General features: G+C 35.8%; 1 protein-coding gene across 2 annotated transcripts in view; it reads left to right on the top strand.

Annotated features, from left to right (window-relative positions):
- LOC106869413 (MFS-type transporter SLC18B1) overlaps positions 1-22,574 on the top strand; it is a 45,087-nt gene extending 22,513 nt beyond the window's left edge. For both annotated transcript variants that reach the window (XM_014915143.3, XM_089358991.1), the window contains exons 3-14: positions 2,490-2,585; positions 4,194-4,267; positions 6,299-6,458; positions 8,039-8,107; positions 9,015-9,105; positions 10,100-10,239; positions 11,251-11,349; positions 12,072-12,166; positions 17,543-17,638; positions 18,591-18,665; positions 19,615-19,708; positions 22,199-22,574. In XM_014915143.3, coding sequence (XP_014770629.1) covers positions 2,490-2,585; positions 4,194-4,267; positions 6,299-6,458; positions 8,039-8,107; positions 9,015-9,105; positions 10,100-10,239; positions 11,251-11,349; positions 12,072-12,166; positions 17,543-17,638; positions 18,591-18,665; positions 19,615-19,708; positions 22,199-22,336 — 1,227 coding nt within the window. In that variant the 3' untranslated portion in view covers positions 22,337-22,574. The remainder of the gene's footprint in view (positions 1-2,489; positions 2,586-4,193; positions 4,268-6,298; positions 6,459-8,038; positions 8,108-9,014; positions 9,106-10,099; positions 10,240-11,250; positions 11,350-12,071; positions 12,167-17,542; positions 17,639-18,590; positions 18,666-19,614; positions 19,709-22,198) is intronic.
- The last annotated feature ends 591 nt before the right edge of the window (positions 22,575-23,165 follow it).

The following is a 23,165-nucleotide window of genomic DNA, read 5'->3' as shown; positions in this document are numbered from 1 at the left end:
GTATTTACTCAGTGATAACAACTAGGATTGTGTGGATTAAGGTAGGATAATCTAGGTCAATCACTGGCTAATCTCTAGCTAATCAATCACTGACTAATCTAATCAATAATGAAAATAACAAATATTGATTATTCACACTTGGTTTGAAAGTATCTTTTTACAAATAATTTTAGCTACTTCGATGTTTTTTAGGTATTGAAGAAATTTATATATCTTAAAGTAAAGTTAAAATACAGTGGAAAGGAAACTTTGATAGCTTTTAATTCATTGAAATTGTATAAAATAACTTGAATACATTTGACTCTTTTGGCATCAGTTGTTGGTAAACATGATGTTCTGGCTTCTGTCATTTTAACTCATCATTAAAATATAAGCTTTCATGTTCATTTTAATATGAAATCAAATAAATGGTCAATTTTTATGCAACATTTTGCCAAATCTTTACTAAAAGCAGAAAAGAAAAGTATCAGGGAAAAAACTTTGGCAATTGGAGTTCTTTATTTTTATGGCTTAGCCAGAAGGAGAAGGAAGGACAGGCAGTGTCCTGATTCTTTTCAAGGCCTCCTTGGCTGGTAGGGGATAAGTTGTCCTCAGACTAGAGACCTAGTTTGAATGCATACTGCAGTGATCCCTGCTAAAGGTGTCCTTGAGCTAGATGGTAACATTAAGGTAGATAATAAGATTAAGTCTAACATCCAAAATAGAAATGATCCCTCTGACAAGCTTTCATACTGTTTCATCATCTATTAAATTTCACTCTCAAGGCTTAGGTCAGCTGGAGGCTATGGTAGAAGACAATTGTCTAAATTGCTGCACAGTGAGGTTGAACCGAAAATCAGGTAGTTGTTAAGCAAACTTCTTGATCACACAACCAGTTATGTCTGGTTAGATTGTTTACAAATGTGTTTAACTGATCATTTTAACCTAAATTTAATGCTAAATAGTTTGGTGTTTTGAAATCTTATAATTATCCTAACACTGCAATTATCCAGTATACAGTTAAATGGAAGTGGGTATATTATTATTATTGTAGTTATTATTATTTTTATCATCGCACTTCTCCTTAGATTCATTATCTTCATCACCATCATCATCATCATCAGTACCACTATCATCACCTTTATGTTCAACATTATCTTAATAGTTATCATCATTGAAATTGTATTCACTATCTTTGCTTTTATTACATATGATGAAAAATGCAAATGGTAAAGCACCAAACTTGAATCATTATTGCATTTAGTATTTATCCCTGTATGTATTTTGAGTTCAAAACCTGTAGGAAGCAGTAGCCTTTCTTTTTATTGCATATCTACAGATGTATCAAGCCCACCCCAGCAATTTATTGTCCCACCCTATGTATTTGTAGTCTTGTACCAACATAAGAAATGCACTGGGCATGGCAAAAAAAAAAACATACAAACAAAATTGTAGAAGTTATATCTGGATTCTCAACACTACACACTACCCCCACCCCCCCAAAATAGCTCTGCTAGGAACAGCCTACATCCTATGCAAGGCACTATCAATTCAATAAGATAATACAATCTAAACAAAACAATTCACAAACACAAGGCACACTTCTATATAGAAAATATCCAATGAAATAAACTACCACCAGAAGGTTGATAACCCAATGCATTATACACACAACACACAATACAAACATTAATACAACAAAAGACTGCACCACACCCCATAAGAAAACGAACTGATGCAATACAATACTGGGAAGAGTTTGCACATTCCTAGCAACAAAAAGAACACACGATACTGCGCATACCCCAGCAACATGGAGATGTAGCTGGTGATGCTGTAGAAATTTACCTGAAACTATCAAATGTTGAATAATGATAATAATAATAATAATAATAATAATAATGATTATCCTTTCTGCTGTAGGTACAGGGCCTGACATTTTGAGGGGGAGGGGTGAGTTGATTATATCAACCTCAATGCATAATTGGTACTTATTTTATCAACTCCGAAAGGATGAAAGACAAAGTTGACCTCGGCAGAATTTGAACTCAAAGCCTGAAGATGGGTGGAATGCCACAAAGAATTTTGCCTGGCATGCTAACGATTCTGCCAGCTTGCTGCCTTAATAATAATAATAATGATAATAATAATAATAATAATCCTTTCTGCTATAGGCACAAGGCCTGAAATTGGGGGGTGGGACAGTCAATTAGATAGACCTCAGTATACAACTGGTACTTAAGTTATTGCCTCTGAAAGGATGAAAGGCAAAGTTGACCTCAGTGGAATTGAAACAAAAGGAGTGTATTTCAACAAAAAAAGATAAGAAAGAAATTAATGAATGATTAACTAATTGCCAACAACCTATTAGAACCTCATTAACATGTTTACAACCCTAATAACATACTATTAATAACCCATTAACAACTCATTAACAAGGTGTACATAACTTTCAGTATTTTTTTATGTTAATTGTCTTTAATTTATGTTGTTTTTCTACATTTTTTCAGGCAGAGGATCGTGGAATCAGTATTACCACATCAGGATGGATATTTGGAGTGTTTTCTTTAACTTCAGTCTTTATGTCAGTTATTTTTGGTCGTCTTGTAAGTCTCGTTTATTACTTCACATTTATTGCAAATTATATTTATATATCTTCATCATCATCATCATTTTCACATTCACTTTTCCATGCTTGGATCGGTTTGATGAAATTCATTAATGTAGATTTTCTACAGCCAGATGCCTTTCATGTCACCAACCTTTACCTATTTCTAAGCAAGGTAATATTTCTCCAGGGCCAGACATATTTCCACAGAAGATTGGAAATGAATGACTGCTTCTGTGACAATAACACTCATTTTACAGTTATAGGCATGATCAACTCAACAAGCCATGTCAGTATGCACACACACACACACACACACAAGTTGCAGTATCCTGAACAAGTTTCCTGCTATAAATCCAGGCTAACCAAGAGATATCATTCACAAATGATACGATGATATCATCATCATCATTTAACGTCTGCTTTCCATGTTGGCATGGGTTGGATGGTTTATCCTGTCCCCCTCCAACTTTTAGTTCTTGCAATTGAAAAAACCGCATTATTTATGGGATGACCCAACGTGTGTTGTGTGTATAACTGTATACATTTGCACTCAATGAAAGTTGTCAGATGTGAGCAATGTTATTGTCATTTTCCCTGACAAGAAATTTTCTTTGCACCTTTGAAGTTGTGTGAAGTAAGAGGTACCCCTACTTGAAAAACTAGCTGTTAAACAGTGCCTCAGTAAGATACACATAAATGGAAAAACAAATGAATGAATGAAGGTATATTTGTATCTGTTATCTTTCACTTATTTCAGTCATTTGACTGCGGCCATGCTGGGGCACCGCCTTGAAGGGTTTAGTCAGCTAAATCAACCCTGGGACTTATTTTTTTTTAAAGCCTAGTATTTATTCTGTTGGCCTGTTGTCAATTGGTGGTGGGGGACAAACACAGACACAAAGACACACACACATAGATAGATACATACATATGCATGCACACACACACACACACACACACACATACATACATACAAACAAGCAAACAACAGGCTTCTTTCAGTTTCAGTCTACGAAATCCACTCGTAAGGCTTTGGTCGACCTGAGGCTATAGTAGAAGAGACTTGCCCAAGGTGCCACTCAGTGGGACTGAACCTGGAGCTATGTGGTTGAGAAGTAAGCTTCTTACCACATGGCCACACCTGCACCTATGCAAAATAATCTGCATCTGATGTTAGGTAAGTGCTATCTTCTAGTGTGTTTAACAAAAGATGAGTGTGAGTTGTAAGACTGGTGAGTTTGAACAGGCCTATCTTGAATGTGTTTTTTAGATAAAAGAAGGCACTTTTGATGCAGTGATGTGACAAATTTAACAAGTGTCTATGTAGGGTTTCCTCAAATTACCTTAGGTGGTCTTCTCCAGTATTGGGAGAAATGTCTTTGATGAAATTTTGTTATATCTTTTGTTCACTTATTTTTTTTTTGTCTTCATTGATTTCTTTTTGTTCAGTGTAAACCCCACCTTTGTGTTGTATTCCGCCCTTGTATTGTCTTCAATGTCTTCAGCCCTTGTGGCAAATAAAAAAAATCATTCCCCCCCCCCCCCCATTCCCATCACTGATTTTGTCGTTGTTGTTATTGTTATTATTATTAAATTTCCACAGATATCAGTTGTCGGAACTAAATTCTTGTTTTTGTCTGGATTATTTTTTGCTGGAGGATGTACAATATTATTTGGGTAAGTTGTCTATTATAATCTTTCTACTGCATAAATTAATTTGACAGTTTTCGAGAGAGCTCTTGCTTGTCTCTTCATACTTGGTGTTGTCTTTTTGTATCTGAAATGTCTTTGAGAAGTACAATCTCTTAGCCGTTTTATTCAGATCTGTTGCAAGGTACTTCATTGTGTTTCTGGACAGAACACTATATCAGTTCATCTAGTTGTTGGTAAGAATTGACATGACTATATCAGACACTGAAGCCTGATGCAGTCTTCTGCCTAGCCAACTCCTGTCAAACCATCCAACCCATGCCAACATGGAAAGCAGACGTTAAATGATGATGATGATATCATCGTATCATTTGTGAATGATATCTCTTGACAAACAGGTATCATATACACAGGAAAATTTATAGCATACTTTCTATTTTGTGAATGTGTTTTTAGCTCAGCCTGGAAGAAGGGGCTGTGTTCTTATCCTCTATTGATCCCCCAAACCTATGAGACAGACATGGTTAATGCTCTTGAAGAGCATAAAAGACATGGACAGGGAGGAAATTTCAGAGGGATGACATTCTGAGAAGGAAGGGGTTGGATGTAGTGGTCAATATGGGGTCTGTGGTTTGTGGTGTGAACGTCTTTTACTTGAGAATAAATTACTTAGAGACACCACCCTCAAACAAACAATAGTTAACTCACTGTTAACATATAGAATATTTGAGGGTTAAAAAAATAATTAGAGATTATTTTGTGGCAAGGAAAAAAAAATAGTGTTAGTCAAAAGTAATATTTTAATGATTCCAGCAACTATGGGAGACAACTCTGGACGTGTTTATATCTTACTAGAACCTTCACGCAACCTCGTCTATCAAAATTTACTGTATTAGCCAAAGTATTAATGAGAGAATTACTTAGTAGATGTACAATATTGTACGTCAATTAATATACTTTAAAGAATTGGCATATTTTTGAGACTAAGTTACTCAGTGACGTCAACTGCAGGAAAAACAGTAAGTATTAACAGATTTAATTAATGTAGCATCGAAAGGTTAATTAAAAATATTTACTTGCATAATTTTCTTAAATTTAATAGAATCTGAAGTTTACATAAAAGAATTAAGGGTCCATATTTATTCCTTCAGTGCCTAATATAATTTTAAGTTCACATCTAGATGATAAAGACATGAAATTTTCTTAATGACTGTTGATATATGTACATTATTATTCATTTATTATTTTACCAGTTTCATGTCAGAGCACTGAAAAAATGCCTTGTAGTATTTCTTACAACACTTTACATTTTGAATTCATATCCTGAAAAGGTCAACTTTGCCCTTCATCCCTCTGGGATTGGTAAAATAAAATACCTGTCTAATACTGAGATCGATGTATTTATTGGTATATTAAGCTGATGTTTGAAATAAAAGTTTGTTACAAAATACTGTAATAGAAATTTTATCTCATAATATCATATTATCATTAATGTAATGATGAAATTTTTACTGAGATTTTAATTTCTGTACGAACATAATTATGGATGGTCTCAAGTATGTTAACACTGGATTAGGAGTGGTCATGTAATATGGGACCAGAAGTTGTTTCAAGTAAATTAATAACATGGAAGTAAGAGTAGTTTCAGATGAATTGGGAACAGGAGTGTTCTTAAGTGAGTTGTTAACATGGTGTCAGATGAGAGTAGAGTATTCTCAAATGGGTTCATAACACAGGAGAAGGAGGGTTTTGAGGAGGTTTGTAGTTTGGGATTAAAGTTAATCTTGATGGGTTCGTAATATGGGACTAGACATGCTCTCAAATGGGTTGGTATCATGGGGGTCAGGAGTGTTCTCAGGTGTGTTTATGACATGAAGTTGGTAACTTGAGACTGGAGGTGATCTAGTTGGTTTGGTAACATGGGACTAGGGATGGCCTCAGTCTAGGTGGGTTTGTAGAGTAGGACCAGGGGGTGATTTCTGTTATTAGGTTTGGTAGCAAAACCCCTCTGAAAAATAACAATTTCATTTCATTTTTTTCTTATTATTTTAATTTTAGATTTTTGCAGTTCCTTCCAATAGATCCAAATAACAACTTCCACTTTTTGATTCTATGTTTTGTGTTGAGAGTATTTATGGCCATTGGTTGTACAGCCTATAACTGTAGCAGTTTTACCATTATGTCTTTGGAATTCCCCGATGACATCAGTACTGCTTTTGTAAGTAAACTTATACTTTTTTTATTCCTCTTTTATACTTTTTCTCTCACTCTGTCCTTTCTTTTTGTTTTCTTTCTTGTTTATTCTCTTTCTCTTCTTTTTTTTCCTTTCTAACTTATTCTCTTTTTGTTTGTCTATCTGCCTGTTCCACATGCAGGGTCACAGCATCTTCAGGTAAGTGTGCTCAGAGTAGCACGAGGCTGAGTTGATTGAAATAAAATGTGTGCATATGTGTGTCAATCTATCTATCTATCTATCTATCTATCTATATATATATATATATATATATATCATCATCATCATCATCATTTAACATCCGTTGTCCATGCTGGCATGGGTTGGATGGCTTGACCAGAGCTGGTAAGCTGAGGGGCTGCATCAAACTCCAGTCTTATTTGTCAAGGTTTCTACAGCTGGATGCCCCTCCTAACACCAACCACTCTGAGAGTGTAATAGGTGCTTTTACACATTTACTGACATTGGGCACATTGTCTCCTTGAGGCCTATTGCTCGAACGGTGCTTATTACGTGCCTCTGGCATGGATGCCAGTAGATGACACCAGCATTGGCCACAAGTATGATTTCACTTGGTTTGATGGGTCTTCTCAAGCACAGCATATTGCCAAAGGTCTTGGTCACTAGTCATTGCCTCCGTGAGGCCCCATGTTTAAAGATCATGCTTCACCACCTCATCCCATGTCTTTCTGGGTCTACCTCTATCACAGGTTCCCTCCACAGTTAGAGATCAGCACTTCTTTATACAGCTATCTGCATCCATATGCATCACATGACCATACCAGTGTAGTTGCCTCTCTTGCACACCACACCTGATGCCTCTTATGCCCAACTTTTCTCTCAAGATGCTTACAATCTATTGTACATGCACTCTGACATTACACATCAAGCGAAGCATACTAGCTTCATTTCTTTCAAGCCTATGCATATCCTCAGCAGTCACAGCCCATGTTTCACTGCTGTATAGCATAACTGCTTGCACACAAGCATCATACAGTCTGCCTTTCACTCTGAGGGAGAGACCCTTTGTTGCCAACAGTGGTAGGAGCTCTCTGAACTTTGCTCAGCCTACTCTTATTCTCACAGCTATGCTCTCAGAGCATCCGCCTCCACTACTGACATTGTTATTATTCTTCCTTCTTGGCATCAGTGAAAGCAAGTGCACCACTGTCCTTCCTTATACATTTTCTGCAACAATGTCCTCATTTATACTGACCCATTGTTTTACAATCTTAATACCTCACACCTATTCTTTTGTTGTAGATCATTGGCAAATCTCTTATTTCTCCCAATCTTTCTTTTAGTTTTCATGACTCATTATGTTATCTCCTGTATGATTGGAATCTTGTTCCACCCAAAGATCTAGGCTATGTCTCATTACAGATTGTTTCACAAAAACTCACAGTTGTACTTATGTTACAAGCCTCCATCTCTGCTTCCTTTTCATTTCTTCCTCCTTTATTTTACAAATCTCCACCTCTTCCTCCTTTTCACCACACACCTCATTCATTATATATTTTTGATAAAATATGATTTCTTTCTCATTGATTTTGTGCTTTTTACAGGGTATAACAGAGACGTTTGTAGGAATTGGTCTTGCAGTAGGACCGGCACTTGGCGGAGCTTTATACAGTGTAATAACTAATTTCTTTTGTTTTCTGATCAAATACCTAAATAATTCATATTGTTGAAGCATTATATGAAATTGTTTTAGATTATGAGAATTCAAATGATAAATTATGAATGAATTACAGGTGATGTAGTGTAATTAGCATATATAATAATAACAATAATAGTTTCAAATTTTGCCACAAGGGCAACAGATTTATGGGAGGGGATGAATTGATTACATTGACCCCAAAAGGATGAAAAGCAAAGTTGACCTCGACAGAAAAATAATAATAATAATGGTTTCAAATTTTGCCACAAGGGCAGGAATTTTGGGGGAGGGGATGAGTCAATTACACTGACCCCAGTGTTCAACTGGTACTTATTTTATCGACCCCCGAAAGGATGAAAGGCAAAGTTGACCTCAGCAGAATTTGAACTCAGAACTCAGAGCTCTGGCATACAACTGTGACACATAAAGAAAACTGGTGTGCAATTTGTCATGATAGCATCTCTATGACTCTATTAAAAGTTGAGGGCACAAGACACGATAAGACAAAATTGGTAGAATCACTAGAGCAAATGCCTTAGTTTAACTTTCTGTGGTTGATATATTAAGGTACTAATTAAATATTGTGTTCAGTATAATTGATTATACCTTTCCACAAAATGTATGAACTTGAGTGTATAATGGAGGCTGAATTTTAGACTTCCTTGCAGATATATTATATATGTGTGTGTTTGTGGTGTGTGTGTTTGTGGTGTGTGTGTGTGTGTGTGTGTGTGTGTGTGTGTTTATGAATAAAAGGAAAATCCCTGTGTATATTCTAACAATGTCTTTGAATGTTTCATTTTCTTCTTTGTCCAACAAATATAGAATCAACCAATAATTCTTTTCTTATATGATTTCTATTTTCCTTTGGAAATAATCAGGTTGGAGGCTTCATCTTACCATTTGTCGTTGTTGGTTCTATATTTTGGTGTGTGGTTCCTTTCACCTGCTGGATATTATCAAAACGAAAAGGTCAGTGTTTTACTCTTTTATTCTTTTATTGGTTTCAGTCAATAGACTAATTGTTTGGTCAATGAATCAACCAACCAACCAACCAACCAACCAACCGATCAATCAATCAATCAGTCACGTAATGATTTGGTTTGTTAGAAATAAAGAAAACCCCCAGTTTGAAGAGTTTATGTTATGATGATAAGAAACTGAATCAATTTAAACATGGAGTAAATGTAAATTTTGTAAATATAGACTCTAAAGATAAAATCCAGAAAATTATCATGAGAAAACCAGAAATAATAAAAACAATAAAAAAGCAATTGCTCCAACAAATAAATCTGTCCAATGTTGACATAAGAATGAATGTTGATCACATAATTAACCTATTCATGACATTGTTTCAAATGAATACATGTGTTTCATTACCATCATCTTTATTTTGCATCTGTTGTCACAGTCCACGTTAGTTCTTATTTGGGGTCACTACCCTCCTAGGTATGTTAGGGAGCCACACTTCACTGATATTTTGTTTTGGCATGGTTTCTATGGCTTTCCTTACACCAGCCACCTTATAGAGTATACTGGGTACATTTTACCATGTTACCAACACAATGAAGGCTGTTGTAAGCCTTAACCTTTTAGCATTCAGACTATTCTGACAAATGTAATGCTTATTTATTCACATTGTTTTGAAATTAATCATGTATTATTTCATAGCTTCCAGATTTCAATGATGTGGTTGTTAATTTTTAGAATGACATTGTAGAGGCCAGATTTAGCTATTTTGAATACCAAACGATTAGGCTGTTTGGATCAGACAGAGTCAGTTTAAAGACTAAAGGGTTAAAATAAACAAGAATTCAGAGGGATTTATTGAAATGACTAACTTCTCTATTATTAAGTTAGTATTTGGTTGTATTCCAATTTAAATTTATATCAAAGGAAACTGAATAGTCTTAGGTGTGTTAATATGTAAAACAAAGGTCATCACTTCGCATTTTGTTGTTTTCAGACTGGAAAGTTGAACAGAAGAAGAATATTTTGAGGCCATTATTAAAGACTCCAATGTTAATAGTAATGTGTTTTGTAATCTTCATGTCATCAACAGTCTGGGCAGGCTTAGATCCAATACTTGAACCACATTTACGAACGGTAAGTATTTCTATTTGTAGCAGATACATTAACTTGAAATAGTTTGAAAACAATACTTCTTAAAAAGCCAAAATTTAGAGAAAGTAACTAAACACACACATATAAAACATGCTCACAAACAAGCACACTCATGCTAGCACACACACATACATTCAGATCCAAGAATATGCACTATAGAATATGCACTCGGATCCAAGAATATGCACAACATAATGGAAAGTGCAAGGAATATTAATGCAGTATATGGGGACTGGGCAGTAAGCATAAGCTAATTTCAACGGTGGCTCCAGAAATTCTATGCCGGAAGCTACAGCCTCCACGACGAGCCTTGTCCTGGAAGATCTGTAGAGCTCAGTGAGGACATCTTGCAAACCCTGGTGGAACAAAATCTCATCATAACTGTTGAGGAACTAGCAGAGAAGCTTTGATTTGTTCATTCAACCAGTCACTGATATCTGCGTGCCATTGGAAAAGCAAATTGGGTCAGTGAGTTCCTCAAACTTTCCGAGTCTAGTCGCTTGCAGAGAGTGAATGTGTGCTCATCTTTGCTGTCACATCTCATGAATGAACCTCTTTTAGACTGAATAGTGACTGGTGATGAGAAATGGCTTCTCTATAAAAATGTCAAGCACTGAAGACAGTGGGTAGGGAAAGGAGAAACACTAGCAACCCAGGCTAAAAAAGGTCTTCACCTATGTAAGGTATTGTTATCTCTTTGGTGGGATATGAAAGGTTTAGTCCACTTCAAAACCCAAACCAAACAATAACAAAGGAGATCTACTGCAAGCAGCTTAAGTGGCTTAACACTAAATACAATTCAATAGATAGTTTAATAATATTGTCTTTATATTTTTCTTTTTTATTGGCCACAAGAGCCCAGAATGAAAATCATAGATTAGTAATAAGTATTAGAGATCTACATATATGTATATAAGTTTTTACTTACTAACACACACATACATACACACACACACACACATTTATTGATATCTGTATATCTGTGTGTTTCAGTTCTCATTAAGTGGTTCACTTGTTGGCCTTGTATTTCTTCTGATATCTGTGACGTATGCCATCGCTTCACCATTCTGGGGTAAACTCTCAGACAGAGTGGTAAGTTGATATATCTCTTCATATTTTATTACAATTAATTGTACCTTATTATTGTTCTGTGACTTATTCTTTCATGTTTTACTTTGTCATATTTTACCAATCTTGTTAAAATGATGGTAAATAAAAGCTTGAATATAATATGTGTGTGTATATATATATATGTGTGTGTGTGTGTGTGTATATGTGCGTGTGTGTATGTATGCATATATGTGTGTGTGTGTGTGTGTGTGTGTGTGTGTGTGTGGACATCCGATATGCTAGAAAAAGATCATCTACGATCTAAATTAATGTTCAATTTATCACCCTCAGTATATAAATCTCTCTCTCTCTCTCTCTCTCTCTCTCACCAGTCTTCAGTCAAATCGTCCAACCCATGCTAGCATGGAAAGCGGACGTTAAACGATGATGATGATGATGATGATGATATATATATATCATCATCATCATCGTTTAACGTCCACCTAAGAGTTGTCTTTATTTGTTTTATAAACTGAATTTTAAACCTGTATTATGTTTTTCCTTTGCAACCATGTTCATTATCTATCTATCTCTCTGCACATTCCACATGTTCTGTTATTCCCTTTTTCGTGTGTCTTGTATCTTATATTGTGTTTATGAGTCTTTAGGACCAATAAAAAATGGTCTCCTCTTCCTTCTCCCTCCCTGACCACCACCACCACCACCACCACCACCATCAATGTATTTATTTATTTTTCTTACAGGATGATGGTAATAAATTACTTATAGCAGGATTCTTTATGATTGCATTTGTCCTTCTGTTCCTTGGACCAGTACCAATTTCTGGGATACCAGATGAGTAAGGTCTTGATTTGATATTAAAAATATAAAAATTGTTTGAGGGATGGTCATGATTTGAATGCTTTTGATTATAGGTTTGCTCAGCTGAGTTTGCCTGTGGTTAAAGAACAATGTAACGATACAATATCTATTTTAAAGCCAGAAAGCAGTTTGTTGAGGGCCAATTTGGTTACTACACGGAACAGAATGAATAGTTATGTAGAGGCTTTACTTGATTGTTCAGGCCTTACATAAGACAAATTCTGTCAAGCTGTGAAATAGCTGTAAATTCTTTTGTCATATTTGAATATTTGGTATAAAATAAACTTTAAATGATAACAATGAAAGTCCAAAATAGAAAATATTAAAACAGAAGCATAGAGAAAAAACAAAATAACTAGCTGTAAAAATGTTGTTCAGGAAAAAAAGAAGAAAGATTCTATTGTATAACTGAAATAATAAACAATTATTACACTAGCAAAACTGCTTTTATGGATTTAAGGAAACAACACAGGATTTTTTCTATTTTAAAATCATTTAAAAATGTGCAGAATAGAATAGGAGAAAATGAAATCAGTGAAGTGTAAGTAATATACTAGAAGTTTTATTAATTAGTTAGCTATTTCGTCATTAAACAAAGCCAAACAAAATGTTTGCATTCTTTGATTTGTATAAATAATGAATAATTTAGTGATTTCATTTAGTGATATTATAATGTTATATAAATTATTTTGATTGTTATTAATAATATTAGAATTCAATGTTATTAATAAAAGAAATTGTTAAAAATAATTAAGCTGGTGGGCAGCAAAAAGGGAAGAGTTGAGATGAAAATATTTTGCTATATCTAGTTATATTATTTTGCATCCTGAGTTCATATCCAGCCAAGGTCGACATAGCCTTTCATGCTTCTGGGGTTGGTAAACTATGTAACAATAATGTAGGGTTAATAATATTGATGTCACTTTACTTCCACAGTCAGTCAAACGATCAAGTCTAAGTGTGCGCGCACGTGCACTCCCCCCCCCCAACACATACATGTATATATATATGTGTGTTTGTGTCTACCTATCTATTGGTGGTGAAACATTGGTTCCAAATGAGGCGAATGAATACATTGTTGGTATTCTCCAAAAGTTGTTTATAACTTAACTATCATAACACCATCAATGAACTATTGTATATCATATTGGCACGAGCAAAGATGTGTTGAACCTGTTTATTTTTTAATCTATGTGTATCTATATGTATGTTTATCTATATGTATGTTTCAATATATATATATATATATATATATATATATATATATATGTGAATTAAGCGGCGAGCTGGCAGAAACGTTAGCATGCCGGGTTAAATGCTTAACAGTATTTCGTCTGCCGCTACGTTCTGAGTTCAAATTTCTCCGAGGTCGACTTTGCCTTTCATCCTTTCGGGGTCGATTAAATAAATACCAGTTATGCACTAGGGTCAATATAATCAACTTAATCCGTTTGTCTGTCCTTGTTTGTCCCCTCTATATTTAGCCCCTTGAGGGAAATAAAGAAATAAGAAGCATTAGTACGCCAGGCGAAATGCTTAGCGGTATTTTGTCTGTCTTTACGTTCTCAGTTCAAATTCCACTGAGGTTGACTTTGCCTTCCATCCTTTAGGAGAGGTCGATGAATTAAGTACCAGTTGCATACTAGGGTCGATCTAATCCATTGGCCCCCCCCCCCCCACTTCCCCAAACTTTCGGTCCTTGTGTCTAGAGTAGAAAAGAATATATATATATATATATATATATATATATATATATATAGATATGTGTGTGTGTGTGTGTGAATATGTGAGTGTTGGTAGTATGGATGTATGCATGTATGTATGTGAACAAAAACATTGTAGAATATATAATAAAGTGAAAAAATATACTCAGTGATTATAGCAGGTCAAAATTTGAATAGAATAAGAATTCAGGTGGATGAGCGAAAGGCTCTTCAGACACTGGGCCTCATTGAGGAAATGACAAGGGACCAGGAGTTGTGGTGATTTGCTTTACTTGAAATGACACATCAAGCTAAGTAAAACTGCTGTCATCCATACATACAGGCATGTCCTTGCAGGTACCAGTGTCACATAAAATGCACTTGTACCAGTGCTGCATAGATGCACCGAAGCTGGTGGCATGTAAAAAGCACCCAGCACATTCTGTAAAGTGGTTGGCATTAGGAAGGACATCCAGCTGTAGAAACCAAGCCACAGTAGACAGTTGGAGTTTGGACAGCTCTCTGGCTGGCCAGCTCCATGTCAAACCGTCCAACTCATACCAGTATGAAAAACATATGTTAAACGATGATGATGATGATGATGATGATGATGAAATGTAGTGTTGAGCGCTTATTCTCACTGTTCAATATTAGAGTATATGTGAGTATGCCTGGCACCTTGCCATCATCTCTATCCTGATGTCTCCCACTCTCTCTCCTTCTCTTACACTTCCCTCAGCTCAGGTAACCATATATCTCCTTTGCAGCAGCACACCTGTTTCTGTCCTCATTTCTGCTCTCTCTCTCTCTCTCTCTCTCTCTCTCTCTCTCTCTCACTCCCCTCTTTCTCCTCTCTCTCCACTCTCTCCTTCTCTCTCTCTGTAGCTGTGTATCTCCTCTACAACAAGACACATGTTTCTCTCTCATTATAACCTTTCATCATTTGATACACGATAACCTCTTCCAATGCCCCGTCCCCTCTCAAAAAATTGTTGTCTTGCAAATTACTTGGTGACTCTGTCAGTTGCAGGTGCCACTTAAAAAGCATCCAGTCTACACTGTAAAGTGGTTGGCATTTGGAAAGGCATCCAGCTGTAAAAACCTTGCCAAAACTGACCTCACCTGTGTTTGTGCCATGCAAAAAGCACTAAGTTCACTCTGCTGGGTGGGTGGTGTTAGGAAGGGCACCTAGCTGTAAAAATCCTGCCAAAACAGTCACAGAAGTCTGGTGCAGGCTTCCGCCTGGCTGGCTCCTGTCAAACCCCACCCATGCCAGCATTGAAGGTAGACGTTAAATGATGATGATGATGATGATGACTATACACATATATACATACTCAGATGACTTCACAAACACACACTCAAAGAGAGAGGCATACGTATTAGAAAAGAATATATCACTACAATCCAATTATTTACAGATGTCTCAAAGCACATGAATGTGTGTGTGTGTGCTTATACGCTTGTTTTATATTCATAGACATATCCAGGGAAAGGGGTAACAGGTTTAAACAAAGCCCTGTATAAAATTATCTAACATGAATTTTAATTTGGTTGTTTGTGCTAATTACATGGCTAATGGCAGATTTTAATAATTGAGAAACCTCTTGATAGAAATCCTGGCAATAATTATGGTATTGGTATCAGTGGTGGAGGCACACTGACCCAGTGGTGGAGGCACAATGGCCCAGTGGTTAGGGCAGCGGACTGCGTAAGATCTTGGTTTCGATTCTCGTAGGATCTCGGTTTAGATTCCCAGACTGGGCGTTGTGAGTGTTTATTGAGCGAAAACACCTAAAGTTCCACGAGGCTCCGACAGGGGGTTGTGGTGAACCCTGCTGTACTCTTTCATCACAACTTTCTCTCACTCTTTCTTCCTGTTTCTGTTGTACTTGTATTTCAAAAGGTCAGCCTTGTCACACTGTGTCACGCTGAATATTCCCGAGAACTACGTTAAGGGTACACGTGTCTGTGGAGTGCTCAGCCACTTGCACATTAATAAATGAGCTGCAATGTCAATAGTGCCAAGCTGTATTGGCCTTTGTCTTTCCCTTGGATAACATCGGTGGCATAGAAAAGGGAGGCTGGTATGCATGGGCGACTGCTGGTCTTCTATAAGCAACTTTGCCCTGACTTGTGCCTCGGAGGGTAATTTTCTAGGTGCAATCCCATGGTCATTCATGACTGAAGGGGGTCACAACAAGGTATCAGTGACAGCAATTTTATCCTAGAAAACTGCATGTGTTTGCTTTTACTCATGTACTACCAATGACGTTTCAACCAACTTTTGCCTATCTACTGCACATGCCGATGTGTAGGGCATGTATTTCTTTAATATAATGCAATCCCATGCATATATACACCCATACATACAAACAGATAGAGAGACAGATATACATACACACATTACAGCAGGCATATAAAAATAATATTAAAATTTTTTAGTTTCCCTTTCTTTTCTGCCTGTAGCTTATATTTTATCTCTCTCCCTTTCTCTTTCTTTTTGTTTCTTTCTGTGTGTGTCTATGTATGTATGTATCTATCTATCTATATACTTACATCTTGCTGATGTGAATATCTCTATGAAAATCAAAGAAAAAGAAGATAACTATGGACAGCTACTTTTAAACTTCCAGTTTCTATATCCCAATTACAAATTTGCATTTATACCAATAACAATTGGAACACTTGGTTCTGTAAGTAAATGCCTAACTGTCAGTCTGGATAAGCTTGAACTTCCAGAAAAAGCAATCAACCAACCAATTCACACATTACGAATATAATCTGTAAGTGGAACAATAAAACTATGCAAGACTTTTCTTAGACTTAAAATGTGACATTATTTTTGTTATTTACATTCCAAAGATGGAGCTTTGTATATTAGTTAGAAACCAGATCCTTCTTCAGAGGAAGAATTTAAATGATTAAAAATGAAAGAGAATACATACATATACACATACAAAGTGTTACATCACATACTGGGTTGGCAAGAAGGTAATTTTGTTTTTGCAAATAGAGTTACGATTGTTTTGAATGACTTTTGTCAATGTCATGATTTTTTTCCTTTTGACAGTTCACAGCTGTTACTTTTAGTTTATTTTAGAAGCAAATTGCACATAATTTTGTTTACAGCTGTTCAGTATCAATTTTAACATCTAGACCAAAATGTAAGTAAAAAAGAAAATAAGAAAAAAAAAAAACAGGCTCACAGATGGGACTTGAACCACATACCTGTCAATTGTTAGGTGACTGTAGAATTGATTGCAATGCAGATTAGTCACATAGAAAATGATAGATGCATTAGTAAATCATTTCATCTTTTTTTGTTTTAACTTATTGTTTATAATATCTAATATCCTTTTCTGCTCTAGGCACAAAGCCTGAAATTTTGTGGGAGGGGGCCAGTCGATTAGATCGACTCCAGTACACAACTAGTACTTAATTTATTGACCCAGAAAGGATGAAAGGCAAAGTCAACCTCAGTGGAATTTCAACTCAGAACGTAAAGACAGATGAAATACTGCTAAGCATTTCGCCCTAAGTGCTAACATTTCTGCCTCCTTTTATAATATCTAATATCAATTTGCATTAAACTATCAAAAGTTAATTCATTCTATTTCTAATGTGTCTTATTCTTTCTTCCTTTTCAGTCTTTTGTGGTTAAATATCATATGTCTAGCATTGCTTGGTATATTTGTAAGTCTCACAGTTCTACCAACATATGACATGCTTCTAGAACTTGCAATGTAAGTAGTTATCATTCATTTCTGTCTACAGATTCCTTTGGTTTTTATCCTTAAATTCCTTGGGTAGAAGATATTTTTATTTTACAAATTTGCTTTACCTAAGTGGTTTGGAAAGAATACTGGCAAGAGTGAGCTACATAAAAAGTTTAACCCTTTAGCATTCAGATTATTTTGTCAAATATAATCCTTATTTATTCGTACTGTTTTGAATTTATCATACATAATCTTGTAGCTTTTAGAATGACATTGCAAGGTAGGTGTGAGAAGCCTGATCTGGTCAGTTTGAACATAAAACAGGTAGAATATTTGGGCCTGATATGACCCTGAAGGGTTCATGGTAGTAATTTTAGATCAGGTTAGAGATTATAGCAAGTTAATTTCACATATAACATTAATTATCATTGGTAAGACAATTAGCACCTCTCATTTGCAAAGTTTTTATATTCATGCAAAAAATTAACTAAATATATAAAGGAAGGCATGTATTAGAGAAGAATTAACTGTTACTGCCAGATGTTGGTTACACTCCATTTTAAAATTTTATTTAGGACGATGAGTCAATACGGCACGAGATAACCAGGTGCAAAGAATTTTTCTTGTCCTTTCATTCATTCTCATTGGTTCAGTACACCTAACTGTAAACTGTAAGGCATATCATGCTATTGTATACTATCAGCAACAACAGTATCAAGATTTACTTTTCTTTTATTATTTTGTTGTGCTGAGTTTAACTTCTTTGGAGAAGGGATAACGTTTATAAAGCTGACTTATCCTAGATATATTTATATGATGATGATGAAATCTTCAAAAGGGCTCCAACACTCAATTAGATTATGGGACTCATTATGTTGTAGCTATGTTCACATTTACAGTCAATATATACATATTCTTTGAATAATCCTATTCTAATAATACATTAATGATGTCATAATATTTCTTTACTTTGTTATAGAGAAGCAGGACTACAAAAATGTTCCAGTACATATGGATTAGTATCTGGTATTTGGGGATCAATGTATGCATTCGGGTAGGTTGTTGGATTGATTCATTTACCATATTGATCTGTTATGTTATTCCATATTGAAGTATAGTTTATATATACTGACATTGATTTCACTACTATGATATGTTTTTCCATACAAGAAGAATCTGATGTGATATGGTATAAAAAAAAATGTATCAGTAAATTGTGGTTTGATCAGTATCATTGTAGTAAATATACAACCGGCGTAAACCATGAACAGAAACACTGAAGGTAGAAAAAGAAGATCTCTCTGCAGGTTCCTGCTCTACCCCACTCTCATAGTAACTGCCTTGTCCCCTAGCTTGAAGCTGATACCCCTTCTCTCCCAGGGTTCATAGCCCTGTGAACTGCATGGCAACCTCATTAATGCTGGTGGCATGAAAAAGCACCCAGTCTATGCTGTAAAGTGGTTGGTGTTAGGATAGGCATTCAGCCATAGAAACCATGCCAAAGCAGATATTGGAGTACACAATGGATAAAAATCAGCTGTCCTTGCACACATCAGAAAGAAATCTGCTGTGTATACATTTATGCACTGTGTGTATGTATGTGCGTACCCTTGTCTTGATATCATGTGATGATTATTAACCTGCATCACTGTCATATGACTAGTGTTGTTCATTTCTGGTCTTGCATAACAAATGTGTCTGGCAAAGGGGAAATATGATTTTGCATGGAAACAGGTGAGATTCAGTGCCAGGAAGAGGTTTAATAAGATTGAAATATGTCAGAAGTTGTTTCTATACTTGTCAAAATAGTTTAAATAATATTAGCCATAAATAATATCTGCCATTCACACACCTAAGTGAGACTCTTTGGCTGTTGTTGGTTTACTTGCTGACTGCTTGACAATAAAGCTAGTAGTATTGGTTTACATGATTATATGGAAGAGGTTATTTTTGAATTGACCTGCATACATAATTCTCACCTATTAGTAATTTTGTTCTTTCAGTGAATTCGTTGGACCATCTTTAAGTGGATTTCTTATGGACAGTGTTGGCTTCCAGTGGTGTACAACTTACATGGCCATCGGGTGTTTTTCTGCTGTGAGTATTGGTTTAATTATACAGGCATTTAATTTCTCATTTGTTTTTATTATTATTATTATTATAACCTGTTGGATGTGCCATATAGCATAGCTGTTCACACACAGGCTATGTATTTCTCCTGCAGCTACCTTACCAGAAATATAGTATCAGTGGTACTTCTCCCTTACACAAAACCAAACTGCATCTCACCTATACTAACTCTCTCCTTCATTAGTTGGGCTATAACCTCCACCATAACTTTCATCACCTTATTCAACAATTTGATATCTACACACACACACACACACACACACACACACACACACACACACCTACACCTATGTGAGTGTGTGTGCAACTTGTTCTGCTCCTGCCCTTCTCTCATACTTTTATCTCTCATCTCCTCTCATAAAGTTGCCTCATCAGGGTTTGTCTTCTTGCCAACTGCATAGCAGCCCAACTAGTGCAGGTGACATGTAAAAAATACCCAGTATATGGTGTGAAAGTGTTGGCATTAGGAAGGGCATCCAGTTGTGGAAACCATGCCAAAGCAGACACTGGAGCATGATGTAGTCCTTAGGACCATCAGATCCTGTCAAACTGTCTAACTCACACTGGCATAGAACATGGACATTAAATGATAAGGATGATGATGGCAGTGGTAGTGGTGGTGGCTATGGTGATGGTACTGACAATAATGATGATGTGGTAGTCTAGCAGAATTGGAGATGGTCAGCTCCATTCTAAAGGAATATGAGTCAGTAGAAGGGACCAAAATCAACACCAAGTTGTTGGGCTTGCGATTGAGCACCTGGAGAGGTAGGTCGATGTCATCAGATGGCATTATCAGATGCTGGACTGATGGATCAGTTAAACTGTGGGATCTGGTTTGGTTTCTGACCTCAAGGTGGATAAAAGCTTGGACGAGGTGACTAACACTGTTGCCAGTCTTACCCAGAAATGGACAAAGGAAGCTGTCCTTGAAAATTCTTTGGTTGAGTTCTCATTGACTTTTCCAAGTGAAACTTGAGGGTGAAGAGGAAGGTTCTGTCCGAGTGAATTCATTGAAAGGTGGGTGAAAGTTGCAAAAATAGTAAGAGTGGATGGTACCACTCTAAGTGTAGACCTGTGTGAGAGAGAGAGAATTGGAGAGGTCACTTACCTTTGGTGTTCAGGGAGAGCTTGGGCAATGGGGTTTCTCAATTATCCCTTGATAATATAATTCTTTTACGACAATATCTGGTCTGTTGGCCTGTAGAGCACAAACTGTTTGGATGTCGTTGTTGTTATCATCATCACCACAGCCATTATGATTATTACTATTAAGACAGCAAGCTGGCAGAATCATTAGCACACTGGACAAAATGCTCACTAACATTTTTCTCGCTTTATGTTTTTAGTTCAAATACTGTCAAGGTTGACTTTGCCTTTCACCCTTTCATGGTTGATAAAGTAAGTACCAGTTGAACACTGGGGATCGATGTAATTGACTTGATCCCTCCCTTAAAATCTCTGGTAAAAAGAATTATTATCATAAAATTATTAGTGGATCATACAAAATACTTTGTCATAATTTTTTTTACATTCTGAGTTCAAATCCTGTTGAAGTTGACTTTGTTTTCATCCTTCCAGGGCCAATAACATAAGTACTAATTGGACACTAGGATTGATGCAATCAACTGTCTCTAAAGTTTTGTAGCTGTGAGGCTATGATAGAAATCAGTATTTATTAGTGGGTACAACAAGTGGCACAAACTGTAGAATGCTATGTTAAATATCTTACAGAGCTTAATTATGTCCTTTTATGAACTGCAGTGGTTTAGCTTCATCTCTTAGGGTGAAGTTGATCACTACATTCCTCTCTTAAGGATAGTAATATATGTATTGGTGATATACTGGAGTCAATCTAATTGATTCTTTTGCAATGGCTCAGTGAAAGAAGGAAGAGCAACTCCTGTATTTTTTTTTGCAGGAACTGATGAGGAAAAGGAAGGGCTGCTTGTGGTAACATTTAATTGGATAAGAGATTAGGTCTATCACCCTAAATATTGACTGTGTATTGATCTTAGTTAAAAATCCTTATTAAAGGAAGGCAGTTGAGGAGGAAACTAGTTGTGCCCTTTGAAATTCTGAGTTCCAAACCCATTGGTTACTTTGAAGATAATAAAATAAATGAGTTAAAAAATGTGATGTTGACTTGAATATATTGTCTTTTACAAACTTGAGCTTTTATAAAAAAGACAGAAGCTATTTAAAAGCCTATATTTTTTTTGATGTGTGTAAATGTTTCTATATGTGCACTACTTATGTGTGCATATGAATGTGTGAGAAATTACCCAACTATATAAAATGTTTGATTTTGAGATGTTTATATTTTCTAATGGTTTGTTGGATTAGTGGAAAAAATAGATGATGGAAATGATAATGAGGATGGAGATGGTGATGATGATTAACATGATTATAATGCTTGGGATGGTGATATTGATGTTACCCTCTTTCTCTTTTAAGGGCCTCTTACTGTTTTTCATTAAAATATTTGAAGATATCAAGGAATATGGTCTGACCAAATTGCAAATGGAAGAAAGACATCCATTGTTAGATGCTGACACACAAATGAAAGGATTTTTTGGGAGTTACTCTATATGAAGTTGTATCTGATGCAAGGGAGATTTGAAAAAAAAAAAGATAAAGAAAAAAACATATTTAAATGGGGGACAAAAATCAAACAAACTAATGTAAAACTGCTTTCATACCAAGGATATTTCCATGTTACATTTTATATTAATCATATTCATATAATGCTATTAAATATTAAAACTTAACATTTTTTATATTAAAGGAAAATAAAATCAAATAAAATAATTCTTTTTTCTAATATATAAAATTTGTTTGGTTACTTTTTGTGGTGTGATGGAGGAAAAAGACAACAAAAAGCAAAAGGACAGAATGAAACGTTGGACCTTACCTTGTCGACCGCAGTGGAGTACACAATCACTCTTGATCAAAACACGTCTTTCTCTTAACCTGTCTGTTTTCTGACTGATGCACGTGCTGGCCTTCGACCGCATGTGTCCGACTTCTGGTCTGGCCCTTTCGGTCTGGCTTCACTTCTGTTTGCCTCACCTCTCTCCACCAACAACACACAGCTCATCACAGCCCATAACACCACACTTTTTTTTGTCAATATTTGAATGATAGAGAGAGAAAGATGGAAATGGAGAGAGATTGTGAATATTCTGTAATTTAAGTGTTGGTGTTTATTTTTGTAAGGTAGTGGCTGTGCAAACCTGGCCGTGTGGTTAAGAAGTTTGTTTCTCAATCATGTGGTTCCAGGTTCAGTTCTTTTGTGGGACAATTTAGGCAAGTATCTTCTACAATAACCCTGAGTTGATGAAAGCCTTGTGAATGGAATTAGCATTTGCAAACTGAAAGGAGCCTGTCACACACACACACATACACACACACACCTACATTA

This window comes from Octopus bimaculoides, chromosome 10 (assembly GCF_046866305.1).
Source record: "Octopus bimaculoides isolate indiv1 chromosome 10, ASM4686630v1, whole genome shotgun sequence".
Classification (NCBI taxonomy): domain Eukaryota; kingdom Metazoa; phylum Mollusca; class Cephalopoda; order Octopoda; family Octopodidae; genus Octopus; species Octopus bimaculoides.
This window is presented reverse-complemented; position numbering and strand designations above follow the sequence as displayed.